Source organism: Tyto alba, unplaced genomic scaffold (genome assembly GCF_018691265.1).
Source record: "Tyto alba isolate M040663 unplaced genomic scaffold, T.alba_DEE_v4.0 Super-Scaffold_32, whole genome shotgun sequence".
In the NCBI taxonomy this organism is placed as follows: Eukaryota; Metazoa; Chordata; class Aves; order Strigiformes; family Tytonidae; genus Tyto; species Tyto alba.
In genome coordinates, this window is record NW_024881307.1 from 2,573,652 (window position 1) to 2,596,349 (window position 22,698).

The 22,698-nt window shown below is 48.0% G+C and overlaps 1 protein-coding gene across 9 annotated transcripts in view; it reads right to left on the bottom strand.

Annotated features, from left to right (window-relative positions):
- ARHGAP32 (Rho GTPase activating protein 32) overlaps positions 1–22,698 on the bottom strand; it is a 258,295-nt gene that overhangs the window by 12,784 nt on the left and 222,813 nt on the right. For all 9 annotated transcript variants that reach the window (XM_032982271.2, XM_032982272.2, XM_042800645.1 and 6 more), the window contains 6 exons: positions 10,278–10,380; positions 7,025–7,169; positions 6,206–6,288; positions 4,110–4,217; positions 2,733–2,878; positions 305–506 (listed from right to left, as the gene is read on the bottom strand). In XM_032982271.2, coding sequence (XP_032838162.2) covers positions 305–506; positions 2,733–2,878; positions 4,110–4,217; positions 6,206–6,288; positions 7,025–7,169; positions 10,278–10,380 — 787 coding nt within the window. The remainder of the gene's footprint in view (positions 1–304; positions 507–2,732; positions 2,879–4,109; positions 4,218–6,205; positions 6,289–7,024; positions 7,170–10,277; positions 10,381–22,698) is intronic.

The window sequence follows — 22,698 nt, forward strand, 5'->3', positions numbered from 1 at the left end:
CATTTCTGCGCGCCTGACTAGCGCAGGCACCTAGATGTGTCCCATACAACACGGCTTCGTACATTTAATGATAGCCCTGCTGAAAAGAAGGGAGTGGCACAGAAGTTCGATGGCTAAACTGAGTCTACGGGACAGCAGATGTAAGCAGAATCCTCACAGAGTTCAAAGCAGGTGGAAAACTGGCTACACCACTTTACGTATGACTACTGTAAGAAAGCATCGGCAAATTTTTGCTGTAATCAAAAAAAAAAAAAAAAACCCAAACCCAGTTATGACACATGCTGGAAAGGAAACTCGTCTCTACCTTTCGGATGGAAAGTCTATAACCGTGTGGAATTTCCCCTGTAAAGCTGCAGGGCCTTCTCCCACTTCTATGTATTTGCTGTCTGCCACGATGGGAGAGTTGATCTGCGCTTGTGTCCGTGCCTGCGCTTCCTCCAGCGTGAGCAGCTTTGTGGAAGGAGAGGACACCAACAGGGACTTGGGCCGTGATAAAGAACTGTGCCCTGGAAGGGATAAACCACAGGGAGAATCAGAAACCAGCGGTAGGGAGATCAAAGCTCTGGGTGTCTAGGGAGGTGCTGTGTTTTCCTAAATCTTTGTTATCCCAGCCGCTGAAAGATGTGGTCAAAATAACCATTTTGTCAGAGGTATGACAAAAAAAAAAAAAAAAAAAAAATTCTCAATTATGAGAGCAGCTTAGTGTATTTTAAAAAAGGCAAAGGGCAGCAGGTAGGTTAAAAACCTTCACTGACATGCTTCAGCTTCATCTGTATGCAAAAGTGTAAAGAAAAGCGATGTTTTTTTTTCTTAGAAGGCTCGGCTTCAGTCGGGCCCAGGTCCCACCGCTCAGGGCAGCAGGAAATGCCGAGTGTGGCTGAGGGGGCCACAAACTCGCGTGCAGATGGACGTAGGAAAGAGAACCTAGCTGTGTGTCTTGCCCTCGGCCTTTCTACGGCTTGTGCTCGGTTTTGGAGACAAACACGTACGTTTTTGCAGAAGCAGCTGACGTTGCCTGCTGCTGCCGGGATCTGTCAGGTCAGCTTGCGGGGTAGAGGAGCACAAGGAGCAGCTGTCTTTTGTGCACCATCGCTTACTGTGTGAGTATTTACACGGTTAATTCACCTGAGTTAAAGGGGGGGCGGGGGCAAGTGTGTCACCACATCAACGTCCTGGTTGGTTCCATCCATCCTTCCAGCATCACAGCTCTGGTGTAAAGCGTGCACAGTCTGGGGTGTCAGCTGTAAATGCCATCCCGGGTGAAGTTTGGGTTCCAGCTGCCTTGGCAACAGCCTTCCCTAGAACGGCTTAAAGCAGGCTTGGGAATATCCTCCCTTCCAGCTCTCAGGGGCAGGTACAGGCAAGAAGCCGTGCTCGAAAACGGAGGCTCTTGGAAGCGCCGAAGCGGATGCCGCCCCGTCGTCGCCCAGGACTCCTGCGCTTCGCTGATACGCCGTGAAACGGCCTGACCCTTCTCCCTGCCAGTTTTGTGTCAAAGCACGCTGAATGCGAATGACCAAGTCATTAAACAATTAGCCGAATTTACACGGTCCATTCTAAGCCTGGATAATCGTTTGGCTCAGACCCTTAGCATGTTTATCTTTCCCTGGCAGAGCTCAGCCTGCTGCGGGCCGTTCCTGTTCGGCCAAGCTAACCTCTGGCTCCCGTTGACTTAAAATTGCCTTCCAGTAGGAACAAAAGCTGGACTCGGAGCAACTCTGCTATCCTAAGGAGGGCTAGGGGTTTGTTTAAAAGCAAGGAGCAGCAAATATACGGGTAAAACGGTTATCTGTGCTCCAGAGGTGGTGGTAACTGCACTGACTGGGCACGTGTCCCAGGAAGGGCAGGTTAGCAAAGCACACGGTACACAAAAAGCCCCGCTCAGGAGTAATAACAGCCTGTGGGATCCACGTTTGTTGATCTTAACACACAGAGTAAACTTTCTTCCTGGTGCAACTCTGTTCTTTCCAATGGATCAAGTATACTGAGGGTCTTAGCAGTTACTCCAGGGACATCTGTAGGTTCTGAGGCTGAATGACGTTTCAAGCACTCCAGGGTTGGCCCAAGGGTGCTGCAGGTTCTTCCTCAGCCCGAAGCCAAAAACTGACACCAGGAGCAGAGACCTGGGCAACAGCTGCAGGGCCAGTGCAGGCTGAGCCACGCGGCTGGGCGGCCCTGCTCATTCACCCACCCAGCCTACGTGGAAGAAATAATTGAGATAGCAGGTGTCTAAATATTCCCTGCTAAGAGGCAGACTAAGTTTTTTAGTGTCTACGTGACTGAGGACAGAGAGTTTTCTTTAAATCGGTTCATTTCTATTTATGTTCTAAGGTGCTGATAAGGGTAGACAGAGCGTGCATTGTGTGGTGCTGTGAGACAGCTCAAAAGCACGTGCAGGAGCACTGGTGATGACGGGTTTAAAAAGAAGGGGAGGGAGCAGGAGGGACAAAGATTTCAAAGAGCTTCCTTACAGTTTCTCAGCGCTAGGATGTAAAAGCAGCAGGCAAATGTTGAGATGTGCACTTCTGCAGAGCATCCTTGGCTTCTAGGAAAGGTACTGATGACAATTTCTAAAACCAGGCTCTATTTGTCACGTTCTGACATCGTAACCCTGGAAATCTGTCCTCTAGGTTATAGTAAAACCATATTTCAAATGTCCCAGGAGAGGCTCAGATACCCATGAAGTGCCTGCTACCTTTTCTGATCAAGGTAAAGCGGAGGAAGACGCTCACCTGCTCCATCTCGTATGACTGAGCTGAGTTTGGAACTGAAGAGGACGTCCACGTGGTTCAAGATGAATTCCACAACTACCGACTGGATTCGCACCTCCATGAAGGCAGCTGTTCCACTGAAGCAGGCAGACTCGATCTGCTTTGATCTGAAGAAAAGGCAGAGTAAATGAAAGGCGGACAGGCAGAAGAACAGGGGAAGATGCGCTCCCTTTGGGTAAGGCTTTGGCAAGTGTCGAGCTATTGTGCCTGGTTGCTCAGGCAGACGAGACTTTAGGGGCAGTTAAGAGATTAAATCTCATCAAAGCATTACACAAATGACCGTACTGACTAGTGATTTTATAGCCAGATTTTGGGTTTGGGCTCGAGTCTTGCTGAAGTGACAGGAGGAACACTGGGGCTCGAAGGACAAGGAGTGCGCGGCAGGTCCGGACCGAGGTACTGCATACCCAAAACGGGGAGCTTTCTGTTAATTTATTTCCAGCTACTCTGGATGGCAGCAGTTTAATGCAGTGGCATTGTACAAAGCTCACCGCGGCCTTCTAATGTGATTTCTCCCTCTAGCACGGAATGTCTCCAACTGATCCTGCTCAGCAAGTACCCCAATATTCACAAAAGCAAACTCAAACAAGAGATCATTTGACTGCTTGCGGGTGAATTGCCAGAAAGGAGAAAAGAGCTTACCCTCATTAACTGCACACAGGGGAATCTATGACTCGGATTTCTCAGGTTGGTAACAAAAGCAGTTCAGAAATCAATCCAATAGAGGCCAGGTCATTTTTTTTTTTTTATTTAAAGCAAAAATTTTAAATTACACCATTAATTTTAAACTACCCTATATGCACATTTCAAACAAATTTTAGGGGACTGATTTATCCAAGATAATTTCCATAAGTTTGAATTTTTGCAGCCAAAAGCTGTCCAATTAGACTCTAGAGACTTATGCAATGGGAAATCAGCGATGCCACTGAATAAATTTTCTGGGATGATTGAGGACACACTAGTCTCGTCTAACTAGGAGAGGGGAAATTATCCTCTAGAAAAGAGAGTGGGGGGAATGCTTCCTCGCCACTACTGAACTGCAGGCAGTGGAATTGCACTGCGGTGAGACGGAATAATTCTGGGGTGTTCCCTCCACTGACAACAGCGGGGGCTATTTTATGGCACTGGCTCAGGAGCTCGCCAGCTGGTCTCAAGCCCCTGCTTGGAATAAAAAAAAATCCTGTTACAAATTTTCTATGAGGAGAAGAGGACATTGGATGGAAGAAAGGAAGATCTCTCTCTCACCTGCTGAAAGTTGCGATTTTCTGGAGAATAGGTATCTGGTTTTTATAAATATAAAAACTTATCTTGTATTGAAATAGGGAAGGAGAAGAATACCTTAAGAGGTTTGGAGCCCAGACGATTGCTAAGTTCTTAGTGTGCATATTTGTGATGGAGCAGTAATCAGCCAGACGAGCTAAGTGTCTCATTAGGAACTCCAGTGTCCTGGAAAACAGGAGACAGGCAAACGTTCAGCACCGATGAGCAGAGCCATGCTGCAGTTTACAAAACAAACCCCAGTTCATTAGTTTCTTTTTGTTTGACAGCTCACAGAAAAAAAAAAAAATGTTGAACCATGTACCCTAAGAGTGACGGTAAAGTTGCCTTTAGCAAATAATTATATGGGGGGGGTGGGTGGGCTAAGGGCAGCCTCTCCTGATTTGTCCAGGCTCAGCAAAAAGATGGTTAAAGGGTTTGCTCTCAGCCCGAGGGCTGGATCCAGCAAACACGGAGAATAATCTCAAGGCCACGAGCACAGCAGGCTCTAGGAGCTGAGCGCCCTGGAACTCCATCACCCGGCTGCTTCACGGTGCGGCAGGAACGCTCCCCCCGCACCGTGCGTGACAGCAGGGCGGGGGGGAAGGCTGGGGAATGTTAATCCTGGTGAGGGGGGCAGCTGTTATTTAGGCACCCCGGGATGTTAAAAAACAACCAATTATATCCAAGTTCTACCTATTAAATCACTGGCTACAGGTTTCTTGTACAGCAGACGACTAGGGTTAAACTCCAGAGGCTTCTGTTCACATAAAAAAAAGTAAGTTTTGTTTCTTTATATTAAGCACTACTGCTAACACGCATGAGGAAGAGGAAGCACAAGGTGGTCGTGGAAATGCTGATGTGTCTTCCTCGGAGCTGTTGCTGGCAGCAGCCCTGGCTTCGGTCTGTCTTACTGCATTGGATTTTATTTTTCCGGGGGTGGGCAAGAGGATGGGGGGGCTGTGTGGCTCCAAATTCCACAAATGGACAAGGCCCCGAGTGAAGAGGGATGTTTCTGGCTGGAAACAAAACGGACCCCTCTCCAGCACCCTGCAGAGCCCTGCTGCAGCTCATGCTGCCAAAGGCCCAGTACCCGCGTGGAACACTGCAGAGTAGCAGGAAAAATAAAAGTGTGGGTTTGATTTTTATCAAGCAAACCTCAGGAAAGGAGGGAGAGCAGCAGCCCTGTCCCCCTACAGCATTTTGCATCCAGGTGTCTCCCACACCCCCGCTCTGGTCTAAGACTAAGACCCACAGAGGCAGCACGATCGCCAAGTTAAACAAGTTTCTTCGCCCCATAAAATAAAGAGTCATTTTAGGGAAAAGGTGGAACGCACCCGAGAAAATTAGATGGAGATGTATGGCAAGTAGTCTTGATCAATTATGTATTGTAATTGGTGTAAATAGCTAATTACAAGGTAGGTACCATTCATCATTACAACGATTAGTTATTAATACTATTTAAAGACTCATTAACATACAGTATAGTTAGTTATTAATACCAATCACCAAATTGTCCAATGCCTTTTTACCATACCCTGCCATCATTTTTAATACTAAAAGATCATTAACATGTTGTTATACTTAGTCAAATCTCATTACCATGTAAGTTATTAATACTAATTAGTTTGAATATATTATTATAATTAACTGGTGATTTTTAAACACGAGCTTATAATTATTTATTCTACTGGAGCAGCATTGTAATTTGGTAGTTACTACTATTGCGGGGGGGGGGGGGGTGTGGGGGGCACACGGCATGTGGAATTGGAGACAAAATCCACCTCACTGAATTAAACTGCAGGCCCGAACCAATTTTTTGGCTACGTTTCCCTTTCTTCCATGGTGATTCCTAGAGCTGGTATTGTGTCCCCCCCAGCTCCACCCTCAGTAAAACTATTTCCTCAGCGCTATCAGCTGCTTCTGCCACAGCACGCTTGTACGGGCCTCCCAGATGTAGTTTCCAAGGAAGTCACGTAAGACTATGCAAAGTATGTAGTGTTTGGTAAGGAGCTAACTGAAATATAAATCAACTTTATGTAGCCGTAAACCATTTTAGTATACAGAGGAATAGAGCAGCTATTGTGAGAGGGGAGGCTGGAATTGTATCATTTCACTCCTGAAACGGTAGCGACGCTAAAAGGCCGAGCTCTAACCCGCGTGAAGGCTGCACTAACCTGTAGTGAGGAGGGGGCAGCTGCTGGATGACATCGTGGATTTTCACCAACCGTTCTTCATCCGTAGCAGCAGAAACAGCGTCCTGGAAGGCGGCAGGAAGGGATTGAGCTGTGAAGAAACCTAGATACCCGCCCCAGCATCCTCAACCACGCGGCCAGTGGGCCGTTCGTCAGTAGTGAGGCGCAGCGTGAGGCTTTTCTCTACCTCCAGAGAGGCGTCTGTCTCGTGGGGACAGACCGACACACGGATAATGCGAGCGAGGCCAAGTAAATCAAATCCGGGCTGCTTTATAGCTTAACTGTGCAGAGCAATTGCTTGCAGAGGGCACCGAGCTCCGAGCAGCCTTTGCTTCCACTCCCACTGCTGTTTGAGAAATCTCTGGGGAAGGGCAAACGCTAGGGGAAATCTTCAAAGCATCGTTAGCGAGTGTCCCAATAACCTACCGAGGCCCCCAAAGGGGAATCAATCAATCTGGTAGGGCGTAAGGGACGAAGGCAGACAGGACTAAACCTGAAGGGGAAACAGAAAAGGGACCTCGGGCCCGGGGCACCGCCGCGCTTCTGAAATGGCAGGATGCTGACAGCAGTGGGAGTCTGGTGTGCAGGCAGCACAAGCCACGCCGGTGTCGGGCTGGTAATTTTGGAGCTGAGCGCTTCTGATCTCTCCAAAAACCCCAACGCAAGCACAAGACAGACAAAGAAAGGCGTGTGGAAGACGGGTTCAGCTTGCTGCTGGATCCTTTTCAATATTTCTCTGTTCAACCTGTCCAGATGAAGTCACGCTGAGGTGGAAGGCGAAAGGCACGGCCTTGTACTTACTGAGAACTTCTCGTAGAGTTGGTAGGTCAGCAGAGGGTTGGGGAGTTCGCGGAAGTACAGTTTGCAGAGGGAGCCCACGCAGTGAATATCCTGGATGTAAATGTCCTTTGTCAAGTCAGGAATCTGCTCCGAGTCAAACTCGTGGCTGGAAAGGAGAACAGAAAATTGGGCAAAGGGGTACGAAAAGGAGGAATGAAAATAAAACCCAGCGCAAATTACAGTCAAGAAAAGCAAGGGTTTCCTGATTTATAGGAAAAAAATAAATACTTAAGTCAGTCACCAAAGCCACATGCCCCATGGTTGTGGTGTTGATAGAGTGGATTCTTCCAAAAATGGGACTTTTCTTTTTTCTAATAAGGCTTTTTCAGTTGGTCTTACAACTGATGGGCTAGTCTGCAATCCCTTCTGCTGCAGCAGGGCTTTTCACAAAGGCTCCAGAGAATCTTCCAAGACCTCAGAGACAATCTGAATATTTAATGCCCACGGGCCGCGACTGGGAGCTGCCGGGAGGAGTGCCCACAGGTCTGAACGAAAGCTGCTACCCTTTGCTTTTCAAAGGCCTCGAAATCGAAATGATAAAGCAACGGAGAAGAGCAGCGCCAGCGGCAGCTGCTGCACACGGAAACCAGTGTGTGCAAAAATTCCTTGAGGACAGGCTGGTGAGCTGAGCACGCCTCTGCCACAGGGTGAACAGAGCCAGGAACCACATGAAGAATATCCCCGAGCCTTCCCCTTGGGTTTCAGAGGGAGAAAAAAACCAAAATCACAAACAGTAATGAAAGAAAAACTGTGCTTAGAAGGCCAAGGGCTGGCTTGCTGCTATGATATGTGCATGGAAAGCGCTGTTTCAAATTAGCAGGACGGTTTTGCAGGGACGAGCAGGGTGAGTCAGGCCCCAGGGAGCCGCGAGAACAGGGCTGCTCTAGCTGAGGCTCCGTTTCTCTACAAGGGTTTTTAAGCTGTAAACCGACACGGGGAGTCATCCCGTCTGCACTACAACCGCAGCAGCGCTGGGGGCTCGGCGGCAACATCGCCGGCTTCTCCCCCGGCCCAGGCCAGGTGATGTAACACAGAGGAGAAACCATGCCTTCAGCAGAGCTCAAACGCTGAGCTTGCCTCTCTCTCTCTACAGGACAGAACCAGTTTGTACCCTTGTCCAAGGCACCCCGCGTGTTTCTAACTGCAGCGGTCAACCCTGTGTCCCGTACGAGACCAGAAAGGTGCTCCCTCCTTCCCCCAGACACGAAGGCTGCGTGAGGGACGCCAGACTGGGGGCAGAAGAGGCCTCGGCTTCTTCAGACCAGAGGGTGAACGCTCCACCCCCGTCCTTCATCCCAAAGGTGGCACAGAAGGAAATAAAGGTTTGTGTTTTCCCCAGCCAATGGATTGCCGGTAACCAGAGTCCTCAGCCCACACCGCTCCCACAGGCACGTGCGGGCTCATCGCGTACTCCCATCTGGGAGAGAAACTTATTTCCCCACTTGGCTCCACGGAAAAAGACAGAGCTCAGGAGGGGGACCCGGGAAAGACACCAACCCACCCCCTGCAAATGCACTCAACCTTGGCTGAAATTCTCTGGCCGTATCCTGCCCCACGCCAGTACTCCCGGTGCTGCAGTATCTAAATAAAAATATGGAGTGAAGAAAGGGAAGTCCAGGTACATTCAGCCTTACTTCTCTCTGTGCTGGCTGCTGCGAGAACTACACGTTCCTTCTTCTGATGCCAAAGGAAGGCTGTGTTAGCAGAAGAACCCAACTTCACGGTCTCCCCAAAAAAGCCAGAACACAGGGATACGCACACCAACTCCACACTCGCTCTGCTCTGCCCACCAGCCGAACGACGGCAGCTACTGCACTGCTGAGGAGCCAACCTCTGGCCTGGAGTAAATCTCTCACGTGGAATAAATTCTCTAACTTTCTTCCTCAACCAAAAAGCCCTTTAAATCTGGGAGATCCAAATCTTCTATGTGAAACTTAAGAACAGTGACTCATTCACAAGGACACTGCAGCCCGAGCTTTGAAATAAGCCTAACGATCTGTTTATATAGCTGGGAACTACAGCAATGCAACGTGTCCTACGTTCATCAAACATGCAAATCTGTAGCGATTTAGATGAACATTAGGGACAACATCCACAAGTGATGACATGTACGCCTTTCCTTTTGTCTCTGGGACATCTCAGGAAATTGAAAAATAGGCTGTCGCTTCGTTCTCTGTACTATACCAGGGAATTCTGCCATTAAAGTTTTAGAAAATAATTTTTAAAGCACCTTTGGAAAACAGCGAGAAAACGGTCCTGGCAACACAAAGGGAAAAAAATCGCCTAGGGCAGAGATCAGAAAGATGGTTCAGCACAAGTCAAAATGGAGAATTAAAGGGGATGTGAGCGAAGCAAGGGCAAACGTTTTATTCAGCCGAGACTGCTCTGGGCAACAGCTACAATCAAAGTCTTTGGAGCCTGCATATCAAAGCCTCGGGAGCAGATTTTTAAAATGGAACTTGCTGTGAAGAGAAACAGGATTAAGCAGAACCAGAATAAGCCCATCCATATGAGGGTTTGTACAGTAACTGTACCGGCTTAAACCTGTCCACTGAACTCGGGAATAGCCGGTACAAAAAGGATATCCTTCATCTGGAAAATACCCCTTTGCTGCCTCTGCGAGGCCGTGGGCCCAGGATCAACACTGGAATTAGTCACATCCCACTAGGTTCCCTCGGTCCCTTCACAACAGAAAAATGCATACCAAACGACGGGAGGAAAACCAGCCTCACAGAAGGGTAAAGCCCATTTTGTGCGATGAGAACAGCTCCCAGCCGGGGAGGACACACACCCAGCCTTCCCCCGCACAGCACGGCAATGCCACCCACCGACAATGCTGAGAGTATTCTTTGCCCGTTGCCAATTAATCGCTGATACGCCAGGAGTCCCAAGCAGCAAGGAGAAATCTCAGCTGCTCAAAAGGGCTCCGGGGGCAGGAGGAAACAGGAACGAAGTGTGACAGCACAGTGACACCACGATCCCGGAGCCTCCCGATACTCCATCCCGAAGGAAAACCGTCCTGCCCAGGGAATTCTACCAAACAAGCCTCTGTGCCTCCAAAACCGGTGGCAAACCCAGCCTAGACCCCCCCTCGAGCACAGGTCGTGCCCCCGCACCGGGGCTGCTGGAAGAGGCTGCCCCAGGGCAGGCCTGGAACCTCGCGAGTGGCTCGCTCGCCCCGTGCCAAAGGGTTCGTCACAGCCAGCGCCCTTACCGGAGTTTCTGGATGTTGGACGCAATCCCAGACAGACGGTAGATGCCATCCACAATGCCATGTTTCTCAATGAATTCCGTGCAGCTCTTGAGGACCTGGGGGACTAAAGAACAAGCGTTGCTGGTTAGTCGAGCACGTTATTGTAGTCCTAGTTCAGGTTGTGGTCTTGTCAGATGCCATCAAGTAAGCCCAGCTGGACTACTGCTCTAGTTCTTCCTTAGAGGAGAAAGCCTGTAAGAAATTTAACTTTAGGAGTCGGTGTGGAACACTGGCCAGAAGTGTTCTTTGCTTTAAAGAGATGCCAGGATATGAATCAGGTTGAAAAAAGTCGATTTCTGGACAGTGCAGGTCCCATCACAACTCCCACAAGAACTGTGGTGTTAAATTCCATTCCAGAGGAGCTATAAAATTGAGTAAATACACTCTCTTCGGCCAAAGACTTCCTTTGTTTTCAAATCTATATAGGATTAACCTATACCGCTTGGTTTAAGCAAATATAAACATTGAGGAGACGCTATTTTTTGCACCAGGGCCAAGAGAGTTTTGACAACTGCCAATTTCATTCCCAATGTCTACCAGAACATGACTGAATTTAGATAGCTCCACAACATACTGTGCTCACAGCAACTGCAGACAGTCCGGGGTATGACAGAATGGAAGAAATAACCCCAGAGGATATAATTAGGTGTCAAGTTAATATTCAAGCTGCTTCACCAACCCGTTCCTTCCAGCTGACTTCCCAGCCCCACGCAGCATCCACTGCCGGAGCTGTCTGCCCGTCCTTGCAAGCTTAAGGAGGAGCTAATTGCTTTATTTAGAAAAGGGAGATACAACTGCCTTGAACACAGAAAGAAAATAAGGATTGAGCTCTTGTGACCATCAGCAAATCTTCACGGAAAAAGCTCAGATCCTTGGGGATTCCTCTGCGAGCCACCTTTTCGCTACAGCTCCTCTGATGATCTAGATTTATTCTTACGTTAGATGCCGGGTCTGATCAGTTTGCCACGTGACACAGATCCTGAATAGGTCCTGTAGCAAATCCCCTTACATTAAGCAGCAAATACCATCTGCCAGTCAGTTCTCCGCAGTGCTGCTGAACTGAGATGCTCTGTGCTTTCCCTTCCTCAGCTGCTTCACTGCTTTTTCGCCCCAGCTTGCAGCAAACACGCAGCCAGAGAAAAGCCTCGTTTTAAATAATTCCCTGGCAACCAGCAGGCACAGCCTGGGCTGAGGGCGCAGCTGCTCTGCACTGGAGCACAGGACAGAACAGAACCTGTAAATCTGTGCGGCACGGCTCGGCGAGAGCAGGTTGGGCCCCGGACCTGCGATATCCAACGACACCAGGAGCCAGTCAAACTTCTATATTACACTACCAGGCGTTTACAGCATCTCACATTGTTTTCCTTGTACACAGAAAGAGCCTTTAAAACCAAGCGCTGCCTTTCTGGGGGGAGGAAAGCCAGGAGAGGTGATCGCCTTTCTCCTCTCCCCAGTAGGCCCGATGGAAATTTCAACTTCTGCTGGCGCAGCCAGAAGACGCTGGGAGGGAAACCTCAGCCACCGCTCCGAAGCTAAAGGTCCCGCTCGCAGTAGCACCACAGTTGTTGGCATTAGGGGTCAACCTGACCCACCTTTGGGCACCTGAGCCGGGATAAGCAACACCAACTCACCGCTGAGCGAATACACGTGGGGAAAGGACGTTGGTAAGGTGCGTGTCCGTCACCCGCAACGCCGTAAGGCACGTGTCTGAGAATGGAGCAGGTGGAACAGAAGGCCCTAAAATCTAATATAATTTCAAAAAACGTTTTTGGAGGACAACACTTACCAGCATTTACCCAAAAAGATTCAGCACCTCTTGAAGAAGAAAGTTTCTAAGGCTTCAAGTGGACGGCGAAGGAGTTATAGGATGCTTCAGCAGTTGCCAAAAAGGGCTAAAATCTGGTTTTGCATTGCTCTACAGCGTTAAGATTCCAGTGTGACCCAGGTACAAATCCGTGGGGAAAAGCAGAGAGGTGAGAACAGCACCATCCGCTGCAGCGAAGGCGAAGGGCAAGGTTTTAGATGCTGACACAGTTAGCGGCATCTTTTCTTCTGTGAGGAAAGAAAGCACCCTAGATTGCAAGGCACGCTAGACTCACGCTCGTTTTGGTTTCACTGAGAACCAAGCAAGAGCATGCGAGATGTCGACACGTGTGTCTGTCCCCACCACCACCCGTTAGAAACGGTGAGAGGTCACAAATCTCACGAGTGAACTGAGCGAGGGGCTCAGCCCCCGCCCTGCATCATTTCCTTCTGCCAACTGCCCGGCTACGAGAGCCGCAAAGGATTGGGTCAAGGAGTTTGCCCAAGTTTTCAAGTGTTGTGGCAAGATCTGCTAATGCTTAACTGCAAAATCCCAAAGACTGTAACGGCCCAATACTGGCATCTCAGTAGGGGTCCCCCGGAAATTAGTAGGGCCTGTTGAAATATATAAATAAGCAAATAAATAAACAGCACGTTCCCTGCCTGCTTAATTCCTGCCGGGGAGGCTGACACCGCGACGCATACGCAGCGTGGGGAGCCAGCGCAGAGAGCTGCTCACCTCCACACCACCAGCCCGGCCAGGACCCCCGCCCACGCTTCCTACCCGCAGGGCCGAGCCCCAGGGAGCGAGCTCCGCACGTTTCCCAAGGCCTGGCCCTCCTGGGGTTCACCCACCCGCGCAGACAAACAGGCACGGCGAGGATGGTGCTTCTGCACCGCTCCAGCGGAGCAGCGACCCGTTGTGCCAACGTGAATCGGGTCAAGGGAGAACAGGGGGGAAGGCGGGGGGGATGCGGCACCAACAGCACGCTTCCTAACGTGCCTTTTTGTCATGGAAGATCCTGGGCACAGTTAGAATCATTAATATAGACTGAAAAAAAATTCCAGCAGGCTTGTTCTATGCGTTTCCTAATCTGGTTACCAGGACGATCTGTTCTTTAAGCTAAATATATCGTGCCAGCACCACAGATATTTTGGGGGAATTCTGCATGGTTGGAGAAGTGACTGAAATTCAAGCAGGACTATAATTATATTTGAGGGCCCTTTGCCGGAGTGGTGACTTGATTTTTCTGATTCTTGAACAAAGATGACACCTGACAGTTACACGTGTGTTTAACCTCCCTCTGCCCTTTGAATCCCAAGCCCTTCAGCTAAATACACATTTACACGGATGTATATATACACATACAGGGGGAACAATGTCTGTTACCACCAGAATGAAATGGCAGGATGAGAGCACAAGCTGACACTTAATTTTGCAAATGTGAAGTCTGCCAAGGCGACCACCACCTACGGTGGCTTCTGACATCACGTCGTGACTTTTTCCGATACCCAATCTACTGCACAAATCCCTCCCCCTGCTGCAGAGGTGAACTTCTCACCATTCAGGTCCTGACTTCGGCTTCTAGATCCCAAACTAATTACCAGATTTGCATCAGAAAGGTATCTCAGCTGCATCACAGCGGGAAACCGATGGAGGTTCCTTCTCACAGGACGCAGCAGCACCTACACTAAAATTCTATCAACTCTAGTTAATTACTGTGGTTTCCTGCAATTATAACAACCAGACTTGATGACGCAGGTGGTTTGTATTAAAAGCCATAAAGGTCCACCGAGCTCAGCACCCGGTTCCTGACAACTCCACGAGCGAGCCCCTCCGGGAAAGACGCAAGGAGGGAAGAAGCACAAGGGTTATTCCTTCAGCCCCAACAAGCCGCTGCTCAGGAAACCTCTCAACCAGCATCTGTGTTTTTTAAACCCAACACACAGCCCTTCCCAGTTCCATGTTCCCAGGCAAGCAAAAAGGAGTGCACCCGTACTCACTGTTTGGTTTTATTCCTTTCCTTCAACCACCGACTCTAGATAATCTCCCCGCAGTGAAGGCACCGACGCAGCTGCAGCCTGCTAAAATCCCCTGGCAGGTGCTACATTTGAACTCCCACCTCTTCGTGAGAATCTGAGGGCTGTACACGTCTCCCGTTCAAAAATCAGTCCCCGTCCCTCATTCCCTCCTTCCCTTCGCTGCCTCAAACGACAGGTAGTTCAAGGGAACAAAATGCAAAAGGCTGGAAGCGTCGACGCATCAGCAAAAGGATATTTTATCACCACAGCAGCTAAAGGAATTTATTCAACTCATTCCTGAGCATCTCTCAGCTGGTTTGAAAGGTTTATTGCATCTCCGAGGGCTCGTTAACCAGTTAATTCTTTGCCATTAAGAGCAAGCAGAAGTTTTATGGTTTTCACTCTGAACAACATTTTGATTCATCTTGAAATCAGGCACATTTCCTTTCCTAGCATCCTGGGTTTATTTTTTTCCTTTCTAATCTTTTGTAATGTTCCCTCCCTGGGTTTTGAGAGGCTTGCTTTCTTTTCTTTTATTTATTTATTTATTTATTTATTTATTTTATTTTTTCTTAGTACGTTACTGGAATCAGAACTATTTGTTCAGCCTGGGGAAGGAGGCCTCCCATCAAGCTCCCCTCTAGCAGCGTCGTTTGCACAATATTACAGCAATAAGGTGAAGTGCTGCACAAGCCAGGCCTTTTGGCTGGTTAATGGGCCACAGCGCCCTGAAACGCAGCTGCTCAGCTGAATTCCACACCTAGCAAATCAATGAGGAAAGCTAAACCTGCAGCCCAGCAGGAAGGAGAAAAATGAAATAAACTGTCCTGGGCGCCACTTTGAACGGCCTAAGCAAAGGTGATCGAGTACGTGCAATGCTACCTTGGAAGGATATGGAAAAACCAGAACTGAGTGAGGGATTAAGGCTAAGGGCTACGTTTTTGAGCCACGAAAATATAAATTGAAGCAATCAGCCAGAAGAGAAAAGTTTAGGTGGAGGCAGCTCACTCTTAACTGTCCAGGCTGCAAGGAAGGAAGGGCGCCGGCAGAGGATGAAGCAGCCCCGAGAGCACCCAGGACCATACAGAAGGTGGGGGCTGCGTGTGGCCGTGCCCTTTCCTTGAGGTTTTGTGACTAGCTGGGACTCTGACAACTTCCAGACATCTGAAATCAGCCAACTAAGTCCCGTCTCCCTTGCCATATTAACGCGTGGTTACGTAAAAACCTAACAATGAATGGCCTCACTCGAAGAAATACAGTTGCTTTTACTCCCCTCATCTTCTTGCTTTTTACCCCCATCATCTTCCTACTTTTACCTCAGTGTTGCAAAAACTGTCCAAGAACTTCCTCAAAAAACAGCAATAATTCAGACTGTAACTTTTTCCACAAACCTCTTTTCAAACCACTCATTTCTGAAACCCTTCCCTCCACCTTACAGTAAAAGTTGCACACAAGGTGTAAAGCAGCACGGGACAGAGAGATGAAAGATTTCCTTTCTATCACCCTGTAAGGAGCTTCCTGCCACCCAGCGAGCCGCCTGCATGTGTCATTTATCAGCATGCAGACCCCACCGTCCCCTGCACGTTCGGAAAAAAACCCCAACCTTTAAAAGATTCTCTTCTAAGGACTTCTGCCTCGCTCCTAAATCTGCGTCCTCACGTTTGAAGCAGCAGGAGTAAGACAGAAGTCCAAGACCAACCAAACAGCAAACTTCCTTCAAGATGCTCTCTTCCTTATTTCCAAGAAGTGACCCGCATTAAAATTATTTCTGCTGTTGTTGATGGGTTGTGCAAAGTCCGAGCCTCCCGTCACACCCTGCACTGTTTCCTGGTAACGTGCAACGTTTCTATTTGAAGTGTGACTTTTGCACTTGGGAAAATGCAATCGTGGAACAGGGGCCATAAACCACGAGTTGGTTCCAGGAGCCAATACCACGCAGCGCCCGTCTGCGGAACTGGCCTCTGGCACCAGACTCTGCTTTTTAAGGCTGGACTTTTTTTTTTTTTTTTTTTTAATGGTAGTTTACCAGGAACTGTGTGAAAACAAAGTGCAAAGTTCAAGCCTGAGAAACATAAATCCCACTGTGTTGCATCAGGCTAGGAAGGTAGATAACCGTGTTTTTCAAGTCCTGTGAGATAAGCAACATTCTCGATGTTGTGGGTATGTCTCTGCTAGGACACCTGAACACTCGAGTTCTGCAAGTGGTACCTTACTGCACATGTATCAAAGAGTGGAGCCGCTGCACAGTACATCCACCTCCCAGGCTGCATCCACCTAGTTGTCTGGGGTCAACCTTTTTGTCTTTAATACAAAATATCCACAAACGGAATAAAGATACTAGTACATTCCTATTTGGACTGTGTGCTGGGGGTTTCTGTTTAGACGGGTTGTATTTACTACAATAAGTTGAGAGGGGAAAAAGGATCCACCTCATTAAAAGTGGAAGGGTAAGAGCACAAGCAATTCCTTTACAGACTGCAACATTTTTTTCTCATGTTTGTTCCTCCTACAGCTGTAGTGTTTCGAAATGCAAATTAATTTTCAACTCCCTGCTGTCCTCTGGGTCACTCAGGCATAAAGAATTTAGCTCCTCACAGCTGCAAGCAGGGTAAAAAAGAAGGGGAGAGAGAAACTGTCTCTTTTCTTAACTCCAAAAGCTTGTATTGCCTGCTCAGCTCTCCCTTTCTGCAAGTACTTCCCCCCAAACAAGTAATTCTCCACGGGGACCCCATGTACCTCTTTGTAATGCTAACCCCGTACCCAGTAATCTTGAGTTCCAGCAATTCAGAGGGCAGATGGTGAAGCAATAACAGTGCCTGTTATGTTTGGAAATTTGCCCAAAATAGCTCACAACTATTGGCCTTTTTAAGTCTCAACTTGTGTTCAACGAGTTTGTGCAGCAGAGAACGCATCTGCAGGAAGCGGCATATTCTCTGCTCATCTGCAATTTGGGTCAACTATTGTCCAACACTTTTGTCCAGGCTGCTGGATCCATTTTTTTACGTGACACGGGCCTGTGTGTGCAGAGGCACATACTACCCGATCGGAAGAAACACTCGGGCACCTCAAACACGCAGGTTTGTCACCATTTACAGAAGCGCTCCAGTGACTTGAGCACCGTTTGGTTTCCAAAATGCCTGACATGTTTAGATTTATGAAATGATGCAAACCCAATCAAGGAACAAAATAAATACAGGGGATACACACAGATAAACTTACTTATTTCCTACAGACATTCACAACGCTACTCTGGATCTAGCATACCAGCCTGTGTTAACACTGGAATAAATACTATTTAATGTTTATACCACGCTCTTAATCCTCCAAGTACTTCACAAGTATTAAAGAACCTACCCGTGCGGCAGCCTGGGGGCAGATACGGACTATTAGTTTGATTTTACAAGCGTGGAGATGGAAGGGGAGATACCAAGCAAGTTCCCCGAGGCCACGAAGTGTGTGGGAGATGGGGTTTGAGCTCGCAAGCGCCCGGCTCCCAGCTCACCGGCCAGAACTCTGACTACAGCTTAGGTCGCTGACTGCCCAAGTCCTTTGGTGATGGATTTTGACTTAAAAATTGCAAACAATTGTGAAATACTGAAAGGAAATTGGTTTCTGCCTGTCTGAGGCTGACTGGTTTCGATATATTGCCAATCTCCTGAAAAAAGGGACAGCCAAATGAAATAATAGCCAGCAGGATGAACGGAGGGGTATGGCTCATCCTACCCGTGAGCTCAAAGGGGCTGTCAAATCGCCACCACCCCACTGAATTACGGCCCCAGAATGCAGCTTCACAACCATTTTTCCCCCCGTTTACACTGTCTGCGTGCAGAGCTGTGGCAAACACGGACTCAGATGCAAGTGAGAACGCTGAGACAGCAGTATTTCTTCACTGCGTAACATAAAACAAGCAGGAAATGATAAAGGATTGCAAGAGATGGAGATGGTCAGTTTGGGCTCCAACACGCAAAGCAAACCACTACGAGTATGTGTCGAATCCTCCCCTTTGTTCATGATTTCTCAGGCACAAAAGTAAATCACTTGGGGAGGAGGAAAAGTTTAATGTATCTCTAGGGCATGGAGTTTATAAACAACTTTTACAGTTTCAAGTAGTGGAAAAAATTTACTGATGGAAGACCATGTCCTCTCTGTCTATCGGCAGCTGCCTCCTGAACTCATTCATGGGCACTCACAGACCAGCTACAATTTCTTGGTAACTAAATACAATATTCCGGTGTAGGATTTGCCCCTTCACAGTGACCAGCCATGTACTATACAATTAGTTTAAGTTTTCTCAAGAGGACCGCAGCGCACAGAAAAATACTGTTAAGGGAGACGGAACAGGAAGATTTCCAGTTCCCTCAAAACCTGCATTAGGTAGGAAACACAAGATACAGCCCGATTTGTGAGCTGTAGCCCTGGCATATGAATTTTCCACTTGCCATGTGTTTTATTTATGGCTCTCTTTCCCCAGATACCAAGGAGGGCATTACAAAAATTACTGGATAAGTAAGGATGCATTGTTTTTCCTGCTGTGCCAATGGAGAAGTTAGGATCCACTTTTTTTTTTTTTTTTTTAAACACCTATATGATGGTAGACATCCTCCAGATATATCTGTCTGCTTTAATGAGCTACAAAGCTAATTGACCTTAGACCTGGAAAAGTGCTAGATGTCCAAGATAAAAGGAGCTGCATCCTACTTTAAAGGACAAAGTCACACAAGAAATGTCTTAGCAGAAAAGAGAATGGCAAACCAATCCTTCAAAACTCAGATTTATGTCCTAACCACGAACTCCTTTAAAAACAGACGCCACAGTACAAGCAGGATGCCAGATCTGAACCTACTTGGAGGTTTGAAACCTTCAAGTTCACAAACTTGTCAGCTTGGATACCCTAAAAATACCTATTAAAAGTACAAAAATGCCCCAAGGGTTCTTTTGCAGAATGAACACATCTAAGATAAACCTTCAGCCTCATCCACAGCCAACATTCTGCTCAGCCCAGTGTAATGACTGTGGCCAATTTCATCATTCTGATCCAAATGTTATGGCTAACACACACGACCTACCTTTTCCGTGCAGCACTTCAATAAACCTTTGTATAAGAACAAGAAGTTATTGCTTAAACAAATCTATTGATGTGGTTGCCAGCACTCAAGTCATAACAATTCCAAGCATACTTGGGGAACTACACTCCAGGGCTGCTGTGCTGCCACGTAACTATTTGTTATTTGAACTGTAGTGGGCCCAGGTAAAAGCTGGAGGATCTACTTCTGCTGGAAACTCTGCAAATGCTAAACCGTCTGTCTTGGAGCAAAGCAATTCCCTGCCAAGGACACATCACGAGCAGGGATTTCAGCTGGGCCTTCAGAACATCAGTTGGAAGCTCCCGGCTTTCAGGGCCCGCCTTGTGTTTACAATTAAAAGCAGTATTTGCAGAAAGGAAGGGAAAAAAAGCAGCAATTTTGTAAATATTTATCACTTTCTACTTTTCAGCAGAGTTTGCTTTGCTTCTTGTTTGTCATGTTCAATTTCTCTAGCAGTAAGAGAGAGAGTAGAAGCTGGTTAAATTTACCCTCTAAGAGTTGAAACATCAAGAAAAACTAAAAATAATAAATATGTAAGACTCAGCTGTGCTGAATTCCAAATCAAGGCTTCCTTCACAGATGGTAAAGATCCAAAGCCAGCCGGGTAGACTTCGATTATAATGAAAATTATGAACTAATAAAAGGGACTCCTCACATTAGTACTAGGAACCAAAGAGATGACATACAGGTTACTAAACTTGCGCTTGAGCTAAGGGGAACCAGAATTTTATAGGACCCTGCCAAGTTGCTGCCCAAGGTCTCATGCCCTCCGTTAGTCTGTTCTGGTAACGGAGTTCTCCCCACACTCAAATCTGCAATAAATCAGCATCAAAGGCAACTACATCACCCAGCTGCAGCCAGGGGATCGCTCGAGGGGCAGGATCACACCAGAGGACCCAGAACAAGCTGTGCTGTCACCAGAAATCCCAAAGTGCTGTTAAGGAGCTTCTCTGAAGAGCATAAAAACCAGCACGAGAGAATAAAACCATCCCTTGGAAACAGATGTTGCTGGTGCCCGGTATGTAACAGGGAGCAAGATCCCGTAACTGCTATGATTTGATCTTGCATGCTGTTCTGAAAAGTCTCAGCTTTCAATTTATTTTTTCTTTAATCCTACCCAACTTGTCCAAAATAATTGCGAATAAATCTGGGGAACTGGGTAGAATAGGAAGGCCAGACAGCAAGAAGCGGGTGTGATAGTAAACTGCCTTTTGTAGGCATTTACTTTCTCCGCAAGATAAGCAATACCTCTTCCTGTTGATTACAGATGCCTGGTTATTTTCTAACAATTCAAAACTGAGGTATAGATCTTTCAATATGGGAAACCGGTCGATTAAAAATGAGTGCCATTTCTAAATCCATCTTTTCTGATTACGGAGGCGGATGACTTATCAATGCAACAAACGCATGAAGAGGTACAAAAACACCATTTGCTTTTAGCCTACAAAATCCTGTTAATATTGCTGACTGTATTGTATGGATTATCTCATGAAATGAACACCCGGTCTCATCATTTCAGGGTACGCCGGGGCTAGCCTGTGCTCCACTCTGACCGCCAAGAGAGAAATGATCATCTTTATCAAGCGCCAGGCAGCAGGAACATTTTCAGCACGGAAAAAGAGCCGCCGGTATTTTATGCCCCATCCTCTCTAGTCCGAACATTACAGCACATTATTCCCAGCAGCATTTGAATAAAAAGTACCTTGTAAAGCAATCCCTCATCTGCTGCGGCTCACAACTCCTATACTCCCCCAAGAGCAGCCTGGCTTTTCTCTGGCGCCGGCCGAGTGCGGCCGACCGACCCCGAGGGCCCGGCGAGAAACGGCACCACCGCAACTGCAGCGCCAGATCTCCTCCCTGGCAGGGCTCAAGGCCAGGTTGGACGGGGCTTGGAGCAACCTGCTCTAGAGGAAGGTGTCCCTGCCCGGGGCAGGGGGCTTGGGACTAGATGACCTTTTGAGGTCCCCTCCAAGCCAAACCGTTCGGTGAGTCGATGACCGCCCAGCCTCCCCGTTTGCGTTGCAGCTCCGCGCAGCCCGAGACTCTGCATAAACCTCGGCCACTGCTCTGCCAGTGAGTCAGGAACCTGCCCAGCCTCCCACCCCGCTGGCCTCTCCGTGCAGCCAGGCACAAAGTTTCTGCTAACCACATCACTGCGGACTCCTACGCTTGTCATCGATTCAGAAGTTGCGGAGAGCTCCGTTTCGAAATATTCTGGAGGCACGAACGAGGCCATGGGACAGATGCTGCAATACAGCATTTAACCAGCTCCCACACTAAACAAACACATCCTCTGCAAGCACAATTCTTTCTAATCGGGGTCGAGCTAAATTTAAGATCTATTTGGGTTCCTGCGAGAGAAAAAAGTTCAGGGGGAAAAAGCTCTACCTGCCTACAAAGGGAACAAGGGCTCTTCCTGAGTCAGGGATTATACTGAATTTGCTGCATCTCACAGCTCCGTAAAAAACAAACCAGCACGGTGGGTGTCAACAGCACCAAACCAACTGGGAACATCTCTCAGGGCGATGAAGAAACAGCTACTCCCTGCTAAGCTTGGTCTGCTTCCAAATGACGCTTCATTGGCAGGGGAAGTATTCAAAACCCAAAAGGAGCCAACAAATGAATAACGCACTAAAATTAAATGGAGACGGGCCTCTTCAGGCAGGCTCCATTGGGTGACTAGAGCCGGCTGGAGGCATACTGTGCAACCCAACGTACTTGAAGGGAGCATCACCACAACCTTTGCTAGACTTAGACCCAACAGAGAAGTCGAAAATCCCTCACATCAAGCCTGGCTTTACTCCTGCAGGTACCAGCCCGTAATTCAGTGCGGACGCGTGACACAGGAGAGGAACCAAAGGGACAGATCGCTGTTACTTTCGCTGGAAGCCTCACACCTATGTACACCCACCGGGGCTCCTACTTCCCCATTTCCAAAGCAGCTTGGAACACTGATATTTTGAAAAATAATCCTGTGATCTTCCCATGACTCAGATCCTCATCCAAGAAACCGGACAATGATGCTTCCTTCCCCCCACCGCCATCCTGCCTGCAAGGGCCTTTGGGAAAAGGCTGTTCCACACCACGCAGAGGTGTAACTCCTGCCACACAAGGGCCCAAGCTGTCAGCAGGCTACAAACTGGAGTTAAAAAAACCGCAACCAAACCCCAAACCCAGCACACTGCCTGCCTACAGTCGCCAGCCTGGTCATCACCACGCTCCCCAACATGAATCACCAGGCGTACAGAAGGATTTTAAGGCGCAGTACTCACCCCTACTGCTGTTGTTATAAACGTTTGTTAAAAACCTCACCTCCCTTCCTATGCCTGCTTAGAGTGTTACTTCTTAGATCTGCACACGTCAATTAAAAAAAATGACAAACTGCATCCTCATCAAAAATGAAAAGGCAACACCAGCCCGCTTGCCCTACTCGCCCCATCTTACCCAGACACCCTTCCCTAAGGAGAAACTCC